At 41.2% G+C, this 25,025-nt stretch overlaps 1 protein-coding gene across 13 annotated transcripts in view; it reads right to left on the bottom strand.

Annotated features, from left to right (window-relative positions):
* The window catches only part of STARD9 (StAR related lipid transfer domain containing 9), a 124,247-nt gene extending 105,654 nt beyond the window's left edge, over nucleotides 1–18,593 (bottom strand). For 12 of the 13 annotated variants that reach the window (XR_008957117.1, XR_006412071.3, XR_008957119.1 and 9 more), the window contains exons 1-4: nucleotides 18,429–18,508; nucleotides 17,157–17,299; nucleotides 13,566–13,635; nucleotides 11,816–11,932 (exon numbers count right to left, since the gene is read on the bottom strand). Coding sequence is in view for 9 of the 13 variants with exons in the window: in XM_044392497.3 (XP_044248432.2) it covers nucleotides 11,816–11,932; nucleotides 13,566–13,635; nucleotides 17,157–17,263 (294 nt within the window). In the remaining 4 variants the exon portion in view is untranslated. Of the gene's footprint in view, nucleotides 1–11,815; nucleotides 11,933–13,565; nucleotides 13,636–17,156; nucleotides 17,300–18,428 lie in introns of all 13 variants that reach the window. The other variant, XM_026479906.4, reaches the window with a different exon arrangement.
* Between the last annotated feature and the right edge of the window lie 6,432 nt (nucleotides 18,594–25,025).

The raw sequence follows: 25,025 nt of genomic DNA, 5'->3' as shown, positions 1-25,025 counted from the left end.
TTGGCTTTAGAATATATGGAAAAGTTTCCTGTCCGTGCTCTAGAAGTCACAGCATACTATCACTGTGAGCAACAAAGACTCTGGCTGCCTTTGGTTTAGGAGACAAATGCTGAGTTAAAATTTGCTCTGCTAGAGTCCATAGAGCAAATCACAAACCAATGTGGATCATGTGCTGACACTAGTCATAATGCTATATAGTTCGTGGGATATAAATCAAACACAGTCTCCATCTCGGCAGTATCCAAAATACGATAGCTGAAATAAAGCTGAAGAATATACTAACAGACAGAAGGAAAATGACACCAGATGAAAATATGGATCTAAAAAAGAAATGAAGAGCACCATGTAGTAACTGCATGGGTAAATACAGAAGATTTTTTATAATTAAGATTTTAAAATCTCTAAAATATAATTTACTGTCTAAGCAAAAATAATATATATAGAATTGATAACATATGGAGACAAAGTATATGATTTGATAGGATAAAGACAGAGAGGAGAAATGGAAGTATTCTAAGGCGGGGGAAGTAGTATCTTATCACTTGAAGGTAGACTATAATAAACTAGAAATGTATACTATAAACCCTAAAGCAACAACTAACAAAACAAAAAGTTATAGCTAAAAAATCAACAAAGATAACATGGAATCATAAAAAAATCCAATCCATAAAAAGGTGAAAAAAATACAAAACAAAAAACAAAGAAAAGATGTAACAAATAGGAAACAAATACACAAAATGATTGTCATAACTGTACTGGTAATTACACTAAATGTAAATGATTGAAAGAGACCCAATCAAAATGCAGAGATGATCTGATTAGGAAAACATATATGCTGCCTACAAGAAATTCACTGTAAATATAAAGACATAAATAGTTTAAAAGTTCACAGTAGCAAATATATTATGGTTAACCCACACAGAAGGTTACTATGTGACCATCAAAAAAATTGAGGTAATGATATAAATGGATATGAAAATGTCTCTAAGATATATTAACTGAATAAGGCAAGATGCAGAATAATATGTGTCCTCCAACTTTTTAAAGAGAATATACAATTATATGCTTATATTTGCATACAATTCGCTGAGAATATATATGAGAAATTGATAACAATGGTTGTCTCAGCACAGGGGAAGGAGGTGGCTGGAGATAGAAGAGACATTTAATTTTCACTGTATATCTTGCTGTACCTTTTTTTCTGCCATAGGCATATATTACCTATTTTTAAAAATTAAGACAGTATTTTTGGAAGAAAAATATTTTTACTAAAGAATTGAAAGCAGAAGATACTTTCATTGGCAACATATAGAACTCAGCAGAGAGATTATCTTGTTTGGTACAGAAAACAACAGAGAATAAAATGCAGTAGTAATAATAAGTGATATTTAGGAGCACCTGGGTAGCTCAGTCAGTTAAGTTGTGGACCCTTGATTTTGGTCCAGGTCATGATCTCAGGGTCATGCTCCATGCTCAGTGGGGAGTCTGTTGCAGATTCTCTCTCTCCCTCTCCCTCTGCACCTTCCCCTGCTCATGCTCTCTTTCTCTCTCTAAAATAATAAATAAATCTTAAAAAAAAAGAAAACAAATGATATTTACTTAATGTTTCTACTCTTTTCAAAGTTGTCTGAAGCCTAATACTTCCTTTTATTGTAACAAAATTCTTTTTTTTTTTAAAGATTTTATTTATTTATTTGACAGACAGAGAGACAGACAGTGAGAGAGAGAACACAAGAAGGGGGAGTGGGAGAGGAAGAAGCAGGCTCCCAGCAGAGAGTAGGGAGCCTGATGTGGGGCTTGATCCCAGGACCCTGGGATCATGCCCTGAGCTAAAAGCAGATGCTAAACGACTGAGCCACCCAGGCACCCCTATTGTAACAAAATTCTTGTAATGTTGGTAGGTAGAGAATTATCACTCCTTCTTAAAAGTTAAAAAAAAAAAAATGAGGCTATTTAAATCACATAATATAAAACTTGTTCCAGTAGACCAAAAGTCATCAAGGCTTGCCTGAAATGGCAGTTATGTAAGTGGATATGGGAGAGTCTAAACAGCTTCTTTCTTGAGTCAACCAGACAGACTGGTAAGAGAAATTTCAAACAGAAAATAATCCACATTGGGACCCCTGGGTGACTCAGTCAGTTAAGTATCTGACTCTTCATTTTAGCTCAGGTCATGATCTCAGGGTTGTGAGATCCAGCCCAGAGTAGGGCTCACATTCAGTGGGCAATCTGCTCGAGATTCTCTCTCTCTCCATAGCCCTCTGCCCCTCCCCCCACTCACGTGTGTGCTCTCTCTCAAATAAATAAATCTTTAAAAAGAAAATAAACAAAATTTTATAGCCCAAAAAAGCACAGTTAACTGGGCCTTGAGAAAAGTAGTCATCAATTCAGATTTGTATAAATTACAGTGGAACATATCCCATACTCTGTTACAGTCTTGCTACTAAAAGTGTAGTCCTCAGGCCAGCAGCATCTTGACTCCACCTCAGACCTCTTGGTTCTAAATCTGCTTCTCTAACTTGAATTACTTTCAGGTGCATAGGTATCCCCTAGTGATCTATTTAAAATGCAGATTTTAATTCAGTACCCTTGGGTTGGGTCTGAAAATACACATTCTTCTTGTCTTAAAGATTTATTTATTGAGATGCCTGGGTGGCTCAGTCACTTAAGCATCTACCTTTGGCTCAGGTCATGATCCCAGGGTCCTGGGATCGAGTCCCGCATTGGGTTCCTTACTCAGCGGGGAGCCTGCTTCTCCCCCTACCTCTTTCTCTCCCTGCTTGTGCTGACAAATAAATAAATAAAATCTTTAATAAATAAATAAATAAATATTTTATTTGAGAGAGAGAGAGTATGTGTGCACATGCAAGTGGGGGGGTGGGGACAGGGAAAGAAAGACTCTCCAGCAGACTCCCTGCTGAGCAAGGAACCTGATGTGGGGTTCAATCTCATGACCCTGAGATCATGACTGGGCTGAAACCAAGAGTTGGGATGATCAACCAACAGAACCACCCAGGAGCCCCAAAAATATACATTTCTGACAAGCTCTACGCAATATCAAGGTCCACACTTGGAGTAGCAAGGCAGAACAATCCCAGGCTCTCTACATCTGTGTTCCCAGAGTAGGAAGCAAGTCCTCTTCCTCTCATGGTAAGCTGGCATCTGGATATGCATGGTCTTTAGTAAAGCTCAATAGGCATATCCAGAAGGAAAAACTAGCAATATGTTCCTGGAAGGCTATTTTTCTACAAGAAAGTAGCTTAAATAATAAGGTCAGAACACTTCTATTCTGGAACAAGAACAGATCTCTATGGGGGTGCCTGGGTGGCTCAGTCAGTTAGGCGTCTGCCTTCAGCTCAGGTCATGATCTTAGGGTCCTGGGATTGAGCCCTACATCGGATTCCCTGCTCAGTGGGGAGTCTGCTTCTCCCCCTCTTTTCTGCTCTCTCTCTTGAAAGAAAGAAAGAAAGAGAGAGAGAGAGAGAGAGAAGGAGGGAGGGAGGGAAAGAGAAACACGGAGAGAGAAAGAGAGAGAAAGAAAGAAAGAAAGAAAGAAAGAAAGAAAGAAAGAAAGAAAGAAAGAAAGAAAAAAAAAAAGAAAAGAGAAAAGAAAAGAAAAGAAAAAAGATCTGTATGATGCCCCATGGGCAGGCTGCTAAAAAATCAGTAGAGATGGAGCTAATATAGCCTCAAGCTGCTTCTCCCTCTGCCCCGCTCTCTCTCTCTCATGAATAAATGAAGCAGGGGGAGTAGGAGAGGGAGAAGCAGGCTTCCTGCCGAGCAGGGAGCCCAATGCAGGGCTTGATCCCAGGACCCTAGGATCATGACCCGAGCCAAAGGCAGACACTTAACAACTGAGCCACCCAGGCACCCCTGCTGAAACTTTTTATGTAGTCATCTGCTTTCCACTGAGCACAGAACTAGAGAGAAACCAGTCCCATTTCTTTCTCCACACTTTTTGAACTCTTTTAAGAACACAGCACTTAGAAGGGGCCTTTTGTTGGTCAGCTGGACTGGCTCCCCCAAACAGAGGACCATTGACATGGTGCTGAGAGGGTGCTTGGACACAGACTTACTGTGCAAGTATATGGGAGAGAATTTAGCACCTGGCCCGGCAGACCAGGTGGCCTCCTCTGGAAAAGCCTACCGTTATCGGTCTGCCTGTGCACACTTGTCTACTGTGGTAGACACATAGACCTTTTGTTCAAAGGGCTGCTCTTCAGTTTATATCCTCTTGTTTAGATGATTTTATAAATCAGTTTTTCCAGATTCTGGAAGTAAGCAGCACCAACATCACACTTCTCTTTTTCAAGCAATTAATTGGCAATCCTTTCAAAAACAGGACAAATTCAAATGTAAAGGGAGTGCATGTATGGGGCAACTTGTCAGCACTGCACATGCAAGCAAGAGAACTTCTGGGTAATGTCAAGAACTGTCTCGGAAACCCTATTTATATTTTTATATTTATATTTATATTTATACTTAGGCTGCCCCAGGTCTGCAATTGACTATGGAGCTTCGGGTATGCCTCCTCTATAGATAACCTCCCTCACTGGCCTAGATCTCAAGGACCCAGATAGTACCAGAAATTTCTGTTAGCCCTTGGCTCACAGGGGAGGAAAAAAAAAATCCAAAGGCCCCTTCAAACAAGCTTTTGCATTTTAAAAGATTTCTTTGGTTTCTGCTGTTCATTTTTGTACAGGCATCCAGCACCAGCAGCAAACATTTTCAAGGATCTCAGTTCCTCAGACGTTTATGAGTTTGAAAAGCTACTTTTTAAAAATTCATAATCAAGTTTCTAGAGAGGGGAAAAATGTGTTAGATGAAGCCAAAAGAATGACCTTATTCCCTTAAAATCCAGCCCATGGCCATGCTTATGTAGCTGAGCAGCTGTGCTGCTGGCAGGGGAAAGGAACATACTGAAATGAAACACTCATGATAACCTCCCTTCCCCCACTCGTGCCTGCAGAGCCCCATCCAGTTACTGCACAAAAAGGCTTTTTCTTATAAACTTCTCTCCCTTCTACTTCTGTCTCCATCTTGGTTGGGAAGAAATAGCACTAGAGATGGAATGTACACAACTCTGCAAATATTCATAAGAAAATGCTTTGACGCCCACACACTCCCCAGCTCCCCTAACACATACATGCATTAGGGAAAAGGGATGCACAGAGAAACTGATAGGCGTCAGTGGTTCTCTAACTTACATAAACTGAGAGGCTTTCTCAAAACAGGCAGCAAGATTCAAGAAGGCAGAGTCCTAACTCGTCTTTCATCCACTGAACCATAAATTGAGTAATTGATCCAATAACCATTAATTGGTCATTTAAAATGTATGGCACTGGGGGCGCCTAGCTGGCTCAGTCGGTGGACCATGTGACTCTTGATCTGGGGGTTGTGAGTCTGAGACCCACACGTTGGGTGTAGAGATTACTTAAAAATAAAATCTCAAAAAAAAAAAAAGTAAAACGTGCAACACTGGAAATAACAGAAATAAACAGAGCTGTGTGTGGTGCGGCATTTGAAAGCTAAGACTCTGGAGTCACACGGTCAAGGGTTTGAATACTGGGTCTGTGACTTGGCTGTATGACCTTAAAGCAAGCTACTCAAAGTGCTGAGCCTGCTCCCATCCTGAAAATGGAAATAATAGTGACTGTAAAAAGTGCTATAACCCTAACAGCATCTCCCCCTCTGTGAACTCTCAGATTTCTTCTTAGTTTCTTCTTCATGCTCCCCTCCTCTTGCCCCTCTAAGGTCCCTCCCTCAGTTTCAGTAACTCTTCCACCTTCTCTACTCTTCCTCCAAAGCCTTCAGTCACACTGCAAGCTCAGACCACACAAAAGAAATGAGGGTCTCAGTCCGTTTCTCTACCTCACTCTACTTACTTTCTGAAGAAGTAATAGATCATTTGTCTTCATCTTATAATGGGTTGGGATCCCCAGAGAGAAACACTCCTTCTTTTGCAGCAGTATCTAATCACAGCCTGGTCACATATCAGGATTCAAAAATTCTGCACAACTTACTCTTGATGTCCTAATCACATACAATCGTCTGCAGTTTCCTCTATTTTATCCTAATGGAACTGAAGACCAACTGGTTCTAATGCTCCGTAAACTGTTAAAATCATCATGTTCTGTATTTGATCATTATTATCACCTGTCTTGTCTGTGAACCAACATCCCTTCATTAAATAATCACATGCAGATGCACACAACGTGTACTATACTGATAGTGGCCTTCTTCTTGGTTCCTGCAGTCAGCCTTTCAATCATTTTGAGGGGTATGTGGGGTTTTCCTCTGAAGACTCTCAGAGTTCCTAACATCCTCAAACTAAAGTCTGGAACTGAAGAAAATATTCACCAAGGAATGTATTAACACACACACACATACACAATCCCCACCCCTCTTCGGGCCTCTTTGAGGGTAGGCAATGGATGTACTGTGTGTTGTTTGGTGTTCAGTACATGGTGGAGACTAATTATTATAAAAACAAAAGCACAAACACATTGCTGCTGTAATTTCAGTTTTGAATCCAGGGGTTATGGGAAGGAAATCTCTTGCACACTCACACGATTTTTTATCTGGAAAAGATACAAGTGTTTTAGGTATTGTGTTTCAGCCAAATAACTGACCATTTTAAAATAAAGATTCCCAGGAGAATAGAAGCAATTGCTTTCCACAAAGGGCTGGATAGCTTTTTGTTCCTGGACGTGCTTTCTGTTGACTCAGTCTGCACTTGTTTTGACAGCCAGTTACAGCCCTACTTAGGTAAAGCTGAGCTAATGCTCTTCATGGAAAGTTTTACAAACACGAAATTACCCAAACACAATATACATAAGCAGAGAACTCCGGCTCCAAGAGATATTCCTGACCAGGAGGAAAGGAGGGAAGTTAATTTTTCAAGTGGAGCATGATGATCCAGAAGGGATCACAACCAGATTCAAAGAAGAGATTTTTCAAATCTAGTTCAGATCTTAGAAGCATGGGCCTCATTTCTCTTGTACTGTGATAAAGTAATCACAACACGGAACCAAGCCACAGTACTCAGGACCTCCCTTATCAACTCCGGTTACCAAGCCCTGGGCTGGGAACTTAATTATTTCATTTCCTCCTCACAGGAACTCAAGCTCAAGAAAGGAGGACTCCGAGAATTTAAGTAACTTGTCTAAAGTAAGTCAGCTAAAAAGTGGCTATCCCTGAATTAAAATCCAGGTCTAACCTCAGAGGAGAAGTAGATTAACATTTATACAGATTATAACCAGATAAAATACAGACTAATTTTGAAGAAAAGCCTTGGCTGGAAGTCCAAACATTAACAAAGACTAAAAACACAATTCAGATGAAGAATGAGCTGCCTTAAGAATGGGAAGCTAATGAGACAAGGGTCACAGGATAATGGACAAGACAGGTGCTAAGATCCCCTACCAGCCTCCATTCACTACAGTCTTTTCTCTATCTTTCCTCTTCACCCTCTCTCCTCTTTCCTAATTTACCATCTCTTCCTTTTCCTATATCCCTTTTTTTTTTCCTTTTTACACTGTAGCGTTGCAAAGCATATGAACTTTGCACTCAGATAATCTGTATTCAAATCTAAGATTCATTTCTTATTGCATGACTTTGGGCAGATTACACAACCTAAGTCTAAATTTTCTTAACTATAAAAGGATAAAATCTCCTACCTTTTAGGCTATTGAAGAGATTAAATAAGACAGTATGTATGAAGAGATGACCAGGTCTCCTAGTAGACTAAGTGAGATTTCTTTTAACTTTGAGGGTCTGTGATTTGTCTTGGGATTTGAATCCCTGCTCCATCACTAACCGGCTAAGTGATTTGGGCAAGTCTTGTAACTTTCATGTACCTCTGTTTCCTTATCTATAAAATGGAATAAATAGTAAGGACTTAATAGACTTGGGAGATGATCAAATGGAATGATAAACATTTAAAATCTATAGATATTTAACAATATATTAACAAAGAAACCTGCCTCTCAGAATTTACAGTACCGGACTTGTTCTCTAAAGGCCCATGTTTGCTGATGGCTAATTTATGTATCAAGTGTGTCACCACTAAGGAATGGTTAGTGCTAAAGCACTAAGAAATACACTGGGTGCTTTACATAACTAATGAATCATTGAACACTACATCAAAAACTAATGATGTACTATACAGTGGCTAACTGAACATAATAAAAAATAATAAATTATAATTCAAAAAAAAGAAAGAAATGCTAATCTTGAACTTATCTTCTGAGACTATAAAATAAATATAAAAACAGCAAGGTAGAATGGTACAATGCAATGAAAAGACTACCATTAGGAAGCATGGGTCCAGTCCTGCTTGGGCATTAACTGCCTGTATAATGCCATAAAAATCAAACAGCTATATCTGGGACATGAGAGGGATGGAAATATTTTTTATTTTCCTGATTGGGATTGCTACTGGCATTCAGTGGGTAGAGGCCAGAGATGCTGCTAAACATACCACTGCACGGAACAGATGCCCACAGCAAAGAATTTTCTGGTCAAAATAGAATTGTGGTTAAGAAGCCCTGGCCTAGATGACTGCTAAGTTCCCTTTGAGCTCTAACATTCTAAGAGACTATGATGAGGCAGCACCAACACCAAACAGAGGACATTCTCGCCAACATCTATCAAGCAATGGCTTATGACGTTGCCCAAAATCCCCCTATAGCCAGTGGGGGGAAATTTTCCCTCTAATATTTAAATACTCTGAAATTGGCGCTGTATTTCAGAGGGTGAGGACAGTCTTTCCTCACAATAGGAAGAAACCCAGGGGATGCCTGGGTGGCTCAGTTGGTTAAGCCTCTGTCTTCGGCTCAGGTCATGATCCCAGGGTCCTGGGAACGAGTCCTGCATTAGGGCTCTTTGCTCAGTGGGGAGTCTGCTTCTCGCTCTGCCTGCCCCTCCCCTTGCTTGTGCTATCTTTCTTTCTCTGACAAATAAAATTTAAAAATCTTTAAAAAAAAATTGTTTAAAAAAGGACTAAACCCAGGGATGAAGGGGATACAATCCTCCAAGAACTTGGTCCCTTGCTCTTTGCAGTTAGAATCTATGCTTCCAAAGCCATGAGTCTTCTGGCCAAGAAGCTGATTTACGTAAGTCTGAATCAAGGTCAGAATAAGATAATACACAAAACAGCATACGTGAATCTCAAACACATCATGCTAACTGAAACAAGCCAGACTCAAAAGACTACATACTATTATATTTACATGGTATTTGGGAACAGACAAAACTGTAGGGACATCAAACAGATTAGCAGTTGCCAGGGACTGAGCGTAAGGAGAACAGTTTGACTACAAAGGGACATGAAGATGCACTGTTTTATACATTGATCATAGCTACACAACTGTGTCAAAACTCATAATAATGCACACTGTACATTAAAAAGGTGAATTTTACTGTGTCTAAGTTATACTTCAATAAAACTGCCCCACTCACCCCCACCCCCACCCCCAAAATATGACCACAAATGCTATAAAGAAGATTGTTGTACTTTGGGAGAGGTTGAACTGGATGACATCAAAATTCTTTCCACCCCACGTCGTGTGATTTTATGGCAGTCTGCCTCTCCTACCCTGGTGACTTCAGAGTTAAGTCTGGGCTCCAATTTCTGTGTTAAAACGATGAGTCTCTCTGACCAAATCCTGCCATCATTCAGAGATCTCTGGCCCTACTTTAGCTTGTGACAGAGGCTCCTTTCCTGCTATCTCCTATCTTAACTCCTCTTGGGACTGATGAGGGCCTTAGACAATTAATAAACAAGAGAGAATAAACCTCAGGGGATACAGGCTTTATCTCTCTGCACAGGCTTCCTGTCTAAATCCCATTTGATCTTTCCATTGAACTCCAAATCAGGCAACAGAAGAAGAACCATATTTATGAAGTCCTCTCCACCATGGGCTTTCAGGCTTCCCACTACATTATTTTTATATACTTCAGCTATATAAACGTAAAATGTGAGCCTCACACCAAAATTACACCCAAGTTTATTGAGACATATATAGATATGTAGTTTTCTGTCTACACACATTATTGACCCAGATTATTGACCTAACAAATGATACACAAAATGGTTAATTTTTCTGGTATTCAGAATAGCCACAGGGCACCTATGTGGCTTAGTTGGTTAAGCAGTGGACTCTTGACTTCAGCTCAGGTCATGATCTCGGGGTCCTGGGATTGAGCCCCATGTCAGACTCCCCTCTCAGCAGAGAGCTGCTCCAGGATTCTCCCTCTGCCCCTCCCCCCACTCGTGAATGTGCACGCACGCGCGCGCACACACACATGCGCGCGCTCTCTCTCTCTGAAATAAATAAATCTTAGGAAAAAAAAGAATAGCACTAGATATGCTATGGCCAGGGAGGACTAAAATAGCGATCAGAATGCTCTCACTTTCTACTAAAAAAGACCACTGTCTTCTATGACACATACACAGTCACAACTGTGAACTAATGTAGGAGTCCCATCCTCTTATTTGAAAATCAGCTTTCTTGGTTCTTCATGGTAGATCTCAGTGAAACAGATACAAACACCAGGAACCAGACACCTCACATATGCTTGAGTGCTAGGATAAAAATCAAAGGTCAAAAGACAAGCCTGTACCTGCCAGTGCCTCCGTATTCCAAAGGACAGAAAATATAGAGACTAGGTAATATCCATACTGACCTTTTCTGCTGAGCATTTATAGCAAACACATTGTCACTACAAATATAGGGTGTTCATACTACAACAGAAGGAGCCCACAACAACAAATCCCACAGTGGTCTAGGGTCTTGTATCCACATGTTCCCCTCAGACGAGAAGAACAGGGGAGTTAAACTTCCGTGATTTAAAATTATTCAATCACCTTCAGAAGTCTGCAGCAGCAAAAAATCAATACTGTCCTCTAAGTCATTTAAACTTGATAACATTGCTTCTTTGGCATAATCAGAAAAAGCTTCACAGAAAACTGAAACACTTAGCAGAAAACCTACATTAGCTTTTTATTCAAAAGTATATAGACTGACTTGGGTGCCTGGGTGGCTCAGTGGGTTCAATATCTGCCTTTGGCTCAGGTCATGATCCCAGGATCCTGGGATAGAGTCCCCTGTGGGCCTCCCTGCTCAGCGGGAACTCTGCTTCTCCCTCTGCCCCTCACCCTGCTTGCGTTCTCTCACTCTTCCTGTCACTCAAATAAACAAATAAAACATCTTAAAAAAAAGAAGAAAAAAAGAAACAGAGAGAAGTCCTATAGACCCACTTAGCCAGACCTGCTGCCTCAGAAACTTGTGAGAGAGCTAAAAGAAGGGTGACAGCCTTGCTGGGAAGGCCTTGGCTAGTCCTCTCAATCCTCAGCACGTCAATAGAGTTCACCTCTTACATACCTTGCAGACTGCCAGACTAGCTGTCTAGGCCTTTTATGTTCAGCCTAGGACCACAAGCACAAGCCTAAGACTCAAAGATACTAGCCTCTAGGATTCCTGGGCCCTTCTGCTATACATAACACAGGCCAAGTTTGAGGTGAAGCCATTTACCTGCCATAAGAACACTACCTGAACTAACTTGTACCCACCTGAATCATGCTGAGGCCCAAAGCTAAGTGGGCCCTAGCCAACTTCTATGCCCTAGGCAAGCAGTCTTTTCCCATCTCCTTTTTTCTTTCTGATGGGCTCTCACTACTACTTCTCAGATCAAAACATTATTAGTTTCTAACCAAAGCATTAAAATAAGACCAGGCCCCAATTTCATGTTAATTTCCCAATAATTATCCAGTTATGGAACACTGAGGAGAGTGAGAGAAATATGACATTACCATATCCTGAGATGCATACTGAGGGTCCTCTGGGTTGACTGACCAATAGCAGTAATCAAAGCCAAATGCCACAACCTTTTCCCGGGAGTCTCCAAAGCCATCTGGTCGATTGTCCACCTAAAATCAAACACAGAATAGAGTCTTCTCTATCATAATGTCAGAATCTAGCCAGTGCCACTTGATTCGTCCCTGCTATAGCTAGAGAGACCTACACTGGTTATGAGAATCTTTATGTTATCCACCTGAAAAAGAAAAAAAAGTAAACTCTGTCCTCATCTCATCAAATAAAAGTTCCAGAGAATTAAATTTGTCTATCACACTATCACCTATCTGCCTACATATGAACCAAGCTTAGGCGAGAAAGCCTTTCCCTCTCTGAGCATCTTCTTATCATGATCATTTTTTCTCCAAATATTTCTGTAAAGGATACCAGGAGTGCATGAGTAGTTCAGTGCCTGGGCCTGACAAACTCTATCAACCTAGGGCTTTCACAGAGGTCCCTGGGTATCCACCCCCAGTGAAATAGAAAGCACATTGAATAGAAGAGTGAGGCCCAACCCAACTGCCCAGGGTAGATGAGGGTAGAGTCAAAGCTTGGAACCGTACTGACCTCCAGGTACTGGGGAGAATAGTACTACAGCCACAATGTTTTATCTTACTATTTAGACTCTGGACAGGGATAGACAAACCCTAGCACTAGCCACCACAAACTATAGTAGAAAGAGGCTGTCAAAATGACTAAGAAATTCTTAGGGGATAACTGACCTCAAGGAAGTAAGCAGCTAAGTAGGTGTGCAGGGGGCAGATTAGAGTTTGATCTTGGCCAGGATTTATTCTTAAAAAAACCAAAACTCTCAGCTCTCAGAACAAAGCCCTTGAGGTATGTAAGCAACAGAGATATAAATAAGGGACGGCAGAGAATGAAAGGTCTTTTTGTCCCTGGGGAGCGCCTATTGAAAGTTTGGCAGGTCCTATTCTCTTTTAGCAGAGAGCTGCTGACAAAAGGAAACAGATCACATCATGGGGTGGGCATGGCTGGTAGGCCTGGGGTCCAGATAACCCTCACTCGCACAAGTCAGCTTCCTCAGCTCTCATGAATGCTGAGTACCACCTGCAAGCTGTCTATAGCAGCAGTCACAAGGCCAGCTTCCCTGTCTCTCCACTCCCCAAGGACCAGAAAGAAAGAACCACTTCCACTTCCGCTATTCTGGTAAATGGAGGAATGGGTTGGAGGAAATCAGCCCTGGGAGGGGGTGATGGGTGGGGGAGGAAGTTCCAAGTGTTTGTCCAACTGTGACTCAAAGGTCAGTCAGATCTGTGAAAGAAAATCTGTAGCACGACTCAGGATAGTGACTGACTCCCTTCTGGGATCTGATGCATACTAAAATCTGTAGTAATGCCTCTAGATTAAGTGATATCAAATGAGAGGCTTGGGACAAAGTCTAACTGGTGGTCTGGTGAGTTAAATACAACCATGGATGTACCCAGCATGACTTATACTAGCCATGACGCCCATAAGCAGTAAGTGACCAGTTTCCAAACAGCTGCACCCTGTTTGACAGAACTTGGGCTGCAGTGGCCACAATCCTTATACTTCTTTCCTGCTTTATTTTTATACTTGCTTTGTATAAAACTCTTCCTTCTCCCAAACCCCCACCCTAAACCCATTCACATACACATCATCCCAGAAGTCCCTGTAATAATACAAACTCCTCAGTGGAAAGAGAAAACAGTATAATTTCAGGCTTACCTTTAAATTTCTGATTTTTGCCACTTTGCCATCAACTTCCACAATAATTCTTCCCCCTTCTTTGGTCTCCCTAGAAACAAGACCCAAACCCATATGAGAAGAAACATTGCTTGAAAAAAAAAAAAATCAAGAAAAGAGAAGCTGAGATCAGTGCTACTGGGACGAAATGTTTCCCTACTGCTGTCTCTATAAGTAGCTGTCCTGGGTGACATGCTTCTCTGGATCATTAGAATTTGGCTCTCGAAAAGCTAAGAATTACCCCTATTGAGCACCCTCCATGTGCTGGGCACTGTATTAGGTACAGTACATATTATACTTCATCTTATGCAATCTTCCCACTAACACACTCTCCTGACACGGCTTCCTACCGTATCTTCATTTTTTCAGATGGAAGACTGAAGCTGAGAGAAATTATGTAACTTGTCCAAGGTCACACATCAAGCAGCGGCAGAGCTGGGATTTAAACCCAGATCTGTCTGACCACAAAGCCTGGGCTCTTAACCATACCCTTAGAAATCAGGCTTGAAGTTCTGGAGAGTATCCTTCGCTCAGTGCACAAGGCATCCTCTCTCATTTTCTCTGGGATTTTGAGCATGGATAGTAATGAGAAAGGTTTTGGAGTCCTCTCTGTTGAGATGCTGAGAACATATTTCCCAAATCCTATCCTTTTATCTTCCTAAATTGGAATGAGAGCCAAGATCCTCAAGAATTTTCCTATGTTGCAGTTATGTAGTAACACTGCTAACAACTAACCAACCCCTAAATTTACTTTAAGGGACTTAATCCAAGTGACCCATATACCTGAAGCCCAAAATGAGCAGAATATACTCCACTCTATATATAAAACCTTTTTTCATAACGTAAAAACCTTTAGCTAAAGTGCTCAAGGCCAGAATGTTAACAGATAAGAATTAAATTCATTAGCATTTCCTCCACTACAATGAAAATAATCAATTAAATTACTCCTAGACTGGGACCTTAAAGTTAAGAAAATATGTTCTGTCTCATTTTTATCCTTCCTCATGGTTCCCAGGATGTGACCTTGAGAATTTGGGGAGGGGAGGACAGGCACAGTGAGGCAGGGGTCTTTACATTTAGGGTTTTTTTTGTTTGTTTGTTTGTTTTACCTGTGAGTCTGAGATAAAGCCCTGGATAAGGAAATTTCCCTCTCCCATGTAAAAACATTTGTTACTTAAATTTCCTCAAGGCCCTAATGCTCTTTATTTCACATTTCATGCTAGATACTATTTAAGGCAGCAGAGATATTCTTAGTCACTCAGGATCATAAACCATACAACCCCCCCCACACACACACACAGCCCTCAACAATTTTAAAGAAAATCTTTCATCTTTGCTGTTAACATTTTACAAGATAACAGTTCTTTACCTTTCTCCACTTTAAGGTAGATTTTCTTATACCTCCTCCCCCTTTAAAAGTAATACACAGACTATAGTAAATTTGGACAATAAAGAAAATAAGAAAAAATGATGCAATAATTTTTCCAAATCATCTAATTTTTTTAAGTATGCCCTTTCTTGAGGATTCATCTAAGACTCTTTCACATAAAGCAGACTGAAAAGAAGTGTCTTGAATTTGACTTCTTGGAGGAAAGATACAAACTATAAGGGTAAGATGCTGCTCCTTCCTGGCCTGGACCACTGCCATTGGTAACCTAGTGATTCCAAGCTATTCTAAAACAAAATGAGGGAAAATTAAAATTGAACAGAACAGAAAGAAAGGGCACCAACCTCAACTGGGGAGCTGGTCACACAGAGTTCAATGAAAGTCTGCAGAAATGGAGCCTTACACACGGCAGAGTGGCACTACTACCACTTGCCTCCGGCATTCATTCCTTAAGATGAATTTCCCTTTGCATAGGGATAAATTGTCAGTTACACATTTACCTCTAGAACAATGTTTCTCAAAGTGTGGTCCACAGGCTACCTTCATCGGAATTACATGAGATGGTGGGGCTTATTAGTTCGAACTCCTATTAACAAGTTGCATTATGGGGGGGAGGGAGGTAAAAAACAAAACAAAACAAAACCAAGTTGCATTTTAACAAAATCCCTAGGTGGACTGTATGCATACTATAATTTAAGAATCACTGTCCTAGAAGGGAAAATAAGCAAGCCATGACCATTTATTATCTATTCATTTGTAAAACTTAAAAAAAAAATAGACAGCTAAGTATAAGCAGTAATAAAAAACAGTTAAAAATTATATAGCTAACACTTTACTGGACACTTAAGACAAGCCCTAAGTACTTTTAATGTTTTCTTTCATTTAATCTTCATAAAAAAACCATTGAAGTAGTTATCCTATTTCACAGATTAAAACACACACACACCCCCCACAGAAAGGGAATATAGTATATGAACAGTAAATTTTGACAGGGCAGGGGTGCCTGGGAGGCTCACTTGTTAAGCGTCTGCCTTTGGCTCTGGTCATGATCCCGGGGTCCTAGGATAGAGCCCCACATTGGGCTCCATGCTCAGCGGGGAGCCTGCTTCTCCCTCTCCCTGCTGCTCGCCCTGCTTGTGCTTTCTCTCTCTCTCAAATAAATAAAAAAAATCTTTAAAAAAAAAAATTTTTTTTTTTTTGACAGGACAGTGGGGAGTGTTCCAAAGCCTACAACATTGGTAAAAGAGAACATGTTCTCTTAATGATGAATGATTTTGGACAGACCAAGGGACAGCAACATATAATGAGCTACAGGCTTTCTAATTATGGGAAACTATGAGGAGTAGGGAGGGAATGTTCCACATTATCATTTTACTGATGGTCAGTTCTAGTCCTACTAAGCAAACAGGCATTTGATCAAGAAGTACAACTTTTCTGTAATCTCAGAAGGAAGGAGCAGCCTGGTCTATTGAATAGAAACTTAACCTACTTTTAGACCTTAAGCAAGACCATTTTCTCATCTGGAAAAATATTACAACATCAGATCCAATGATTATTAACTGAATCTGTGCCAAAGACTTATTTGAAGGTTGAACAAACCATATAAGTAGTAGAGTCCCTACATTCAGATGAGCTTCAGCAAAGATGGTGGAAGTTAACAAACACTGGAGTATAGCTGCATCTCTGTAGGCTTCTCTGAGGAGACAGGAGTGGTCTAGACTTCTTAGCTGGGGGGTGGGGAGTGGCCACACTGTGTTTATCCATGTTTGCTCCTGAATCTTCAGCCTGGTATAACCTACTCACACCTGGGTATCCGCAGTATTGGCATTCTATTTCTTGATGCTGAAGGTTCTTAACCTGACTGAAAGTAAACAAGCTTTTGTGCCTTTCTTTCCCCCTCACTTTTGTTTGATGAGATAAATTGCTCTCTACTGTGGCTGCAAGTAACTCAATTTCAACACCATTTTCTTAATCTAATCCACATTATTATAAATTCCTAGCTCTCAAGGAATCAAGAAATTAGTATCAGGAGTGGCCAAGGTAATTATCCTGAGAACCCTAAAAGAACAGTTTTGCCAGAAGATCCACTAGAGGCTACCTCCAAGGTGGCATACTTCTATGAAAACTACTCAACCCTAAGTAACCACATCCAGTAATGTAGAAGCCAGATGTCATAAACCACTTACCAATCTAAACACAGCAGTCCAGGCATGTGCTGCTTTCCTTCTTTCTCCACGTATCTCTTTTGTCTTTTTCCTACTTTCTTTTCTGTTCTTCTGTTTCCTTCCCTCATCCCATCGCTCTCCTCATTATTCTGTCAGTTGCATGACTTCTCAAAACAAATCACCACCATATCAGGGACAAATATAATCCCTGCTAGTACCGAATTGTTATGGGGGACAATGCATTTTTTGATCCTTCTGTCCAATTTTCAAGCCATCTTATGTCCTGGAAATTTTTAAACCTCCCAAATAATTCCACTATATATATAAAGAAAGCTACATTCTGCCAGCTTTGTCTCCCTCTCACCAAACAACCAAAACTTTTCTGTTTTCTAACAGCTTAAGTTCGTTGTTCTCAGTGTCCTTTCTACGGAGCGCTCTCTACACCTTCTTCACCTGTCAGCAAACTCTAATAGCGCTTTAAAAAGCACTTCTGGGGCACCTGGCTGGCTCAGTTGTAGAGCATCTGACTCTTGACCTTGGGGTGGTGAGTTCGAGCGCCACATTCGGCATAAAGATTACTTGAAGACAAACAGTTCAAATACCAGCCCTTCCCTGACTTTCCAAACCTGAGTGGAAAATCAGTGAAAAGGGAAAAAAAGCATGTGGCTGGACATTGGATGCCTCAAGAGCTGAGAGGCGCTGCATCAGACTCACGCATGAGGAAACGCGCACTGACCACGCTGAGGAAAGGATTAGAGTAACTTCCTTCTACTTCACAGTTGATGAAAGCACGATCTCCCTGGGCCCCAGTTTCCCTCTCACACCTTACAAGCTGGCTCTCTCCGCATCTCGGAAGAGAAACCCATGTGCGCCCAGGAACACACGCAACTCTCAGTCCCCACAGGTACTCCAGAGCCAAGGAGAGGAGACTGACCGCCCCTCTCCCCGCGTCCTTTCCCAGCCCTGCTCAGGGAACTCAGTGAGAAAGGCCCAACTCGTGCATAAAGACTTGAGCCGCTGTACCCCAAAACCCCTGCTCACAGGGCTCCAGCGACACGGACAGAGCGCACCCCACCCCTGACTCAATCCAGGAACCTCTATACCCCAGGACACGATCCGAAAGCTCGCCCAACGGCTTTGTCCCGGCAGGCCTTTAAGGTTTCCGGACCCTGGCCCCCTGGGCCACTTTGTGTCTGACTTCTCCGCGCCAGAATCACTTGAGGGAGAGGCGGAGACCTCACCCTCCTCTCAGCTCTTTTGACGCCTCAGGCGCCCCCTCCCTCCCAGACTCACCTCTTGCTGAGGGGCCGGACCCTCACGGCCACCCGCACATTCGCCATCCCTCAGCCACCACCCAAGCAGCAGGTCCGCCCAGTGGCTGCACCCCCGGCCCCAAGCCCAAGCCCAACCCGGCCCCAAGCCCAAGCCCAACCCGGCCCCGCCCGCCCCACGCGTCTCACGGGACGGCCCCGCCCATGCGCGCGCCGTGGGCCGGCGTGGGTGGTGCCTGCTGTGCCTCAGCCAATCCTGAGTCCGATGGGCGGGAGTTCGTGTGGCCCGGCCCCGCCTGACGGGCCCGCCTCGCTCCGCCCCGCCTCGCCCCGCCCCGCCCCGCCCACGCACCTCCCGGCACGGCCCCGCCCATAAGCGCCTCCGTTCCATGGGGCGGTGCCTGAGGTGCCTCAGCCAATGATGAGCCCTGCGGCCGAGAGCGCGCCAGTCCTCTCCGGGTACTGCCAGGTCCCACCTACCAGGATCTAGCTTTTGTTCTCGGAGGGTGCTATAGAGAGTCAAGTAAATAAGTTTAAGTTTCGGTTAACGCGAAGTTTACAACGGAATTTGCTAAATACGTGTATTCGCTGCGTTGGCCTGAGTTGTCAGTTCTTGTGCTTAAATTTTGGGGGCTGAAATGAAATGAGGAACACCGATGTTTCTGCAGTTACCAGAAAAGAGCAGTGTCTCTTTGAAGAGGCACTTGGAGTGTGGAGAAATTTAGAGTGCTCCAAGCTTCTCTCGATTGTGATGGAACTTCAGGGCCACTCTAGCAGTGTTTGTGGTCGTGGAGAGAATGCTGTCAGTCACAAATGGTTCATTAGTTCATCCAAGAAGTAACTTGAGCACCCACCAAGAGTCAAGTGCTGTTTTAAGGTTGTTGACAAGGACACAGCCCAAGTCTTCATGGAAATGAGAATCTACAGGGAAGGGAAAAGAGACAATAACTATATAAACTGTCGGGATGCCTGGGTGGCTCTGTCGGTTGAGCGGCTGCCTTCAGCTCACGTCATGATCCCGGGTTCGGTGATCCAGTCATGCATTGGGCTCCTTGCTCAGCAGGGAGCCTGCTTCTCCCTCCGCCTGCTGCTCCCCCTGCTTGTGCGCGCGCTCTCGCTTTCTCTCTCTCTCTCTCTCTCTGGCAAATAAATAAAATCTTATATATATACATATATGTATGAAAACTATTGGAAAGTTTTAAGGAGAAAGTAGAATTATGTGATTTATATCTTTAAAGGATTGCTCTGGCTGCCATTTTGAGACTAAGTTGAGGAATGGGGAAGGATGAAGGCCCAAGAGAAACCAGTTCAGAAGGTTATTTTAGTATTCCAATGATAGTACTTGATTCATGGTGGTGCCTTTAATGTGTGTCAGGCATGCTCCCATAGCAGTTTACCTTTGCAGTCTCTCCTCTCTCATTTGGAGGTATTCTTCCCTTAGAGTGTTAGGACAGTCGGTTTAGTACTCAGATTCACCCAGAACCCTAGTCTTATGAATGGCTTCTCTACTCACTGTGCCTTGCAGTGAAAAGAATCACTTCTAGGGAAAACAGTATGGAGGTTCTCCAAAAAATTAAATATAGAATTACCTTATGATCCAGCAATCCCACTTCTAGGTATGTATCCAAAGGAAATGAAATCACTATCTCGAAAATATATCTTCATTCCCATGTTTGTTGCAGCATTACTCACAATTAGCCAAGACATGGAAACAATCTGTCCATCAAAATATGGATTAAAAAAATGTGGTGTGTGTGTGTGTATAATGGAGTATTGGACATTAGAAGAAAGAAAATCCTACCATTTGTGACAACATGGATGGCATTATACTAAGTGAAATAAGTTCAGACAGAGAAAGATAACACCTGTATGATGGAATCTTAAAAAACAAAATTCATAAAAACAGACTAGATTGGGGATTACAGGGCTGGGGTGGAGAAAATGAGAGTATGTTGGTCAAGGGATACAAACTTCCAGATGTAAGTTCTAGGGATCTAACGTACAGTATAGTGACTAGTTAACAATACTGTATTGTATACTTGAAAGTTGCTAAGAGGGGCACCTGGCTGGTTCAGTCGGTAGAGCAAGTGACTCTTGATCTCAGGGTTGTGAGTTCCAGCCCCATGCTGGGTGTGGAGATTACTTAGAAAGGGAAAGAAAGAAAGAAAGAAAGAAAGAAAGAAAGAAAGAAAGAAAGAAAGAAAGAAAGAAAGAAAGAAAGAAAGATTGATTTTAGGAGAATAAATCTTAAGTGTTCTTACACCACAACAAAAATAGTAATTATATGAGGTGATGGATATATTAACCAATCTTATTGTGGTAATCACTTCACAATATATACATGTAAGAAATAATCATGTTGTATACCTTCAACTTATGCAGTTAAATATGAACGATATCTCAATAAAGCTGGAAAAAAAGTATTGCTGTGTTAATATATTTCTATTTTCAGGTTGGAGAGGTTGGCACAACAATATTCTGTATTTTCAAAACTGTATATGCTCATAAATATTTCAATATGGGTTTTTAAAAAATAAGGACCCCTTTTTAACATAGCCATACTACTATTATCAAAATCAAGAATATTAATTCCTTAATACCATAAATATTCAGAGTTCAAATTTCCCTAATTGCCTCATAAAGCTGTTTTTTTTTAAACAATCTGTTTAAATCAGGATCCAAATAAATTGGGTTGATATGTCTTTTACTCTTTTATTCAGTAGCTTCCTTGTTCCTCTCTTTCTCTCCCTGGCATTAATTTATTAAAAAAACAACAACAACAAAAACAGGTCATTTTCCTGTAGATTTCACACAGACTAGATTTTGCAAATTGATCCCTGTGGTGATATTCAAGTATTTTTCTATCTTCTGTATTTTCTGTAATTGGTAATTCAATCCAGAATCTTGATCAAATCAATAAGTGCCTGTCTTGTGTGTGTGTGTGTGTGTGTGTGTGTGTGTGTGTGCTATTTGCAACCACTAATGATTATCCTCTGAGCTTATTGGGTCATCAATTCATTAGGGCTTTGAAGGTATGTGGAGGGATGGCGGTGGCTCCCCACACCACCAAGCAATTCTCTGACACTAGCTGGGTGTCCTACAATTCAATTCAATTCTGATACTATCTACTCAGAGATAGCATCAGATTCCAAAGGTTAAGGGCTCAGTCCCATTGGACTGCCCTCCACTTCCAATGCCAATAACAAACTCAGGTTGTTACCTGTGCTTAAGACCCACTGGCTACAGATTGGAGGTTCCCACAAACCCCTCCCGTATTCAGTTAAAATCTTAGAGTGGCCTTCAGATGCCAGTCAAAAAATCTAGGATGTTACCTGTACTTCTGACATAACTGGGTGTAATATACCAGAAGTTCCCATGAGCCCCTTCATGGGTTCAACTAATTTGCTAGAAAAGCTCACAGAATTCAGGAAACTTATTTATTTACTAGATTATTAATTTATTACAGAGAATATTAAAGGATACAAATCAACAGCCAGATGAAGACATACACAGGGTGAAGTTCCAAAGGAGTTTCCATCCTCATGAAGTTCAGGACCCAGCATGGTGGCACATGGAAGTGTCCTTGTTCCCTAGTCTGGGGAAGAAAGATCTATTCTCTTAGTTTGCTTTCTTTTCTTTCTTTCTTTCTTTTTTCTTTCTTTCTTTCTTTCTTTCTTTCTTTCTTTCTTTCTTTCTTTCTTCTTTCTTTCTTTCTTTTCCTTCCTTCCTTCCTTCCTTCCTTCCTTCCTTCCTTCCTTCCTTCCTTCCTTCCTTTTGGGGTTTTATGAAGGCTTCATTACAAAGGCATGATTGTTTAAATAATTGACTATTGGCAATTGATTCAACCAGCTTCCCTTCCTTCCCAGAATTCAGGGAGGTGAGAAAGTTCCAACCCTCTGTTCACATAGTTGGTTCTCTTGGAAACCAGCCCCCATCCCTAGGCCCTAGGTGGGGTGAAAAAGTCACCTCATTACCAAAACAAATGACACCTTTAACAGTCTCATCACTTAGAAAATTCCAAGGGTTTTAGAAGTTCTATGCCAGAAATGGCATAGTTACAGTCACAATTTTACAGGATCACAAAGTGATGATGCTCTGATTTTATCATTCTTCATTTCTTTTGTTTTTTTAAAGATTTTATTTTTAAGTAATCTTTACATCCCACATGGGGCTTGAACTCATAACCCTGAGATCAAGAGACACATGCTCTACTGACTGAGCCAGCCAGGTGCCCCTATTGTTTTTCATTTATGAGTTGAAATACTTCTATACAGAGCAATTTTTCCTCATCAACTATTTGATTATTCTGAGGTATAGTTTACATTGCAAAGGCAGGACAGATGCTTGATTGTTTCAATTACCAGTTTTTAAAATAAGTTCGTTCCCTGGCACTTCCCAATGGTGGTTAATGAGTTGTTGTTTTTTGGGGCGCCTGGGTAGCTCAGTCGTTAAGTGTCTGCCTTCAGCTCAGGGCATGGTCACGGCGTTGTGGGATCGAGCCCCACATCAGGCTCCTCCGCTATGAGCCTACTTCTTCCTCTCCCACTCCCCCTGCTTGTGTTCCCTCTCTCACTGGCTGTCTCATCTCTGTCAAATAAATAAATAAATAAATAAATAAATAAATAAATAAATAATCTTTTTTAAAAAATGAGTTGTTTTTAATATTATTATAAATTCATGGATTTAAGCATATTTGATTTGCTTCAGCCTATTGTACTTACTATTATTGATAGCCAAATCATCCCAACTTTGACCAGTGGGAACCTCACTGAATTCTGACTCAGCTCCAGTAGTCTTTGATAGCTTCCTTTATTTCTGATATGACAGGACGTTCCAGGTTCATTTTGAACATTTCCTGCTCCAAATGTGATATCAGTCATTTCTTCAAGGATTTCTGATCCTTTTATGTCTCTATTATTTATTATCTTAAAAATTTTTAATTGAGGTAAGACTGACATATATTATATTAGTTTATCTTAGGCTGCAAAACAAGTCTTAATAAATTTAAGAGGATATCAAGCAATGTTTCCAACCACAACATTCTGAAACTAAAAATCAAAAAAAGAAGAAAACTGGAAAACTCACAAGTGCGTGGAGATTAAACAACATGCTACTGAACAACCAGTGAGTCAAAGAAAGAAATCAAAGGAGGAAAAAAAATACCACGAGACAAGTGAAAATGGAAACACAACATACCAAAATTTATGGGCTGCTGCAAAGCAGTCATAAGAGGGAAGTTCATAGAAATAAATGCCTATTGCAAGAAACAAGGAAAATCTCAAATAAATAATGTAACCTCCTACCTCAAAGAACTAGGGAAAAAAAGGACAAAGCCCAAAGTTAGTAAAAGGAAGGCAATAACAAAGATCAGAAAATAAATAAATAAAATAGAGACTAAAAAGACAATAGAGAAGATCAATGAAACTAAGAGCTGGTTCTTTGAAAAGATAAACAAAGCTGACAAACCTTAAGGTGCCTGGCTGGCTCAGTAGGTGGAGTGTGCAACACTTGATCTTGGGGTTGTGAGTTCGAGCCTCATACTGAGTATAGAGATCACTTAAAAATAAAAACTTAGGGGCGCCGGGGTGGCTCAGTCGTTAAGTGTGCCTTTGGCTCAGGGCATGATCCCGGGGTCCTGGGATCAAGCCCCACATCAGGCTCTTCCACTGGGAGCCTGCTTCTTCCTCTCCCACTCCCCCTGCTTGTGTTCCCTCTCTCACTGGCTGTCTCTCTCTGTCAAATAAATAAATAAAACCTTTAAAAAAAATAAAATAAAAACTTTAAAAAAAATGAAAAACTAACAAACCTTTAGCCAGACTCACCAAGATGAAGAGAGGAGTCAAACAAAATCAGATATGAGAAAAGAGACATTACAACCAGTAACACAGAAATAGAAAGGATTGTAAGAGACTACTATGAACAGGGGTGCCTGGGTGATGCAGGTCATGATCTCAGGGTCCTGGGATCAAGCCCCACATCAGGCTTCCTGCTCAGTGGGGAGCCTGCTTCCCCCTCTATCCTTCACCAACCCTCGTGCTTGCTCTCTCTTGCACTCCCCATCCCCCACTCTTAAATAAATAAATAAAATCTTTAAAAAAGAGACTACTATGAACAATTACATGCCAACAAATTTGACAACCTTGAAGATAAGATAAATTCCTAGAAACATACAAACTACTAAGACTGAATCATGAAGAAATAGAAAATCTGAACAGAATAATTACTAGTAAGGAGATTAAATGTATAAATAAAAAACCTTCCAGGGGTGCCTGGCTGACTCAGTTGGAGGAGTATGTGACTCTTGATCTTGGGGTGGTGAGTTTGAGCCCCACATTGGATGTAGAGATTACCTAAATAAATAAAACTTAAAAACAAACCTTCCAATAAACAAAACCTTCCAACAAACAAAAGATCAGGACCCAACAGCTTCACTGGTAAATTCTACCAAACGTTCAAAGAATTAATACCAATTCTTCTCAAACTCTTCCAAAAAATAGAAGAGGGAACAATCCCAAACTCATTTTACTAAGCTAGCATTATTCTAATACCAAAACCAGGCAAGGATGCCAAATTATAAGCCAATATCCCTGTTGAATATACACTCAAAAACCCTCAACAA

Source organism: Ursus arctos, unplaced genomic scaffold, assembly GCF_023065955.2.
Source record: "Ursus arctos isolate Adak ecotype North America unplaced genomic scaffold, UrsArc2.0 scaffold_36, whole genome shotgun sequence".
Classification (NCBI taxonomy): domain Eukaryota; kingdom Metazoa; phylum Chordata; class Mammalia; order Carnivora; family Ursidae; genus Ursus; species Ursus arctos.
This window is presented reverse-complemented; position numbering and strand designations above follow the sequence as displayed.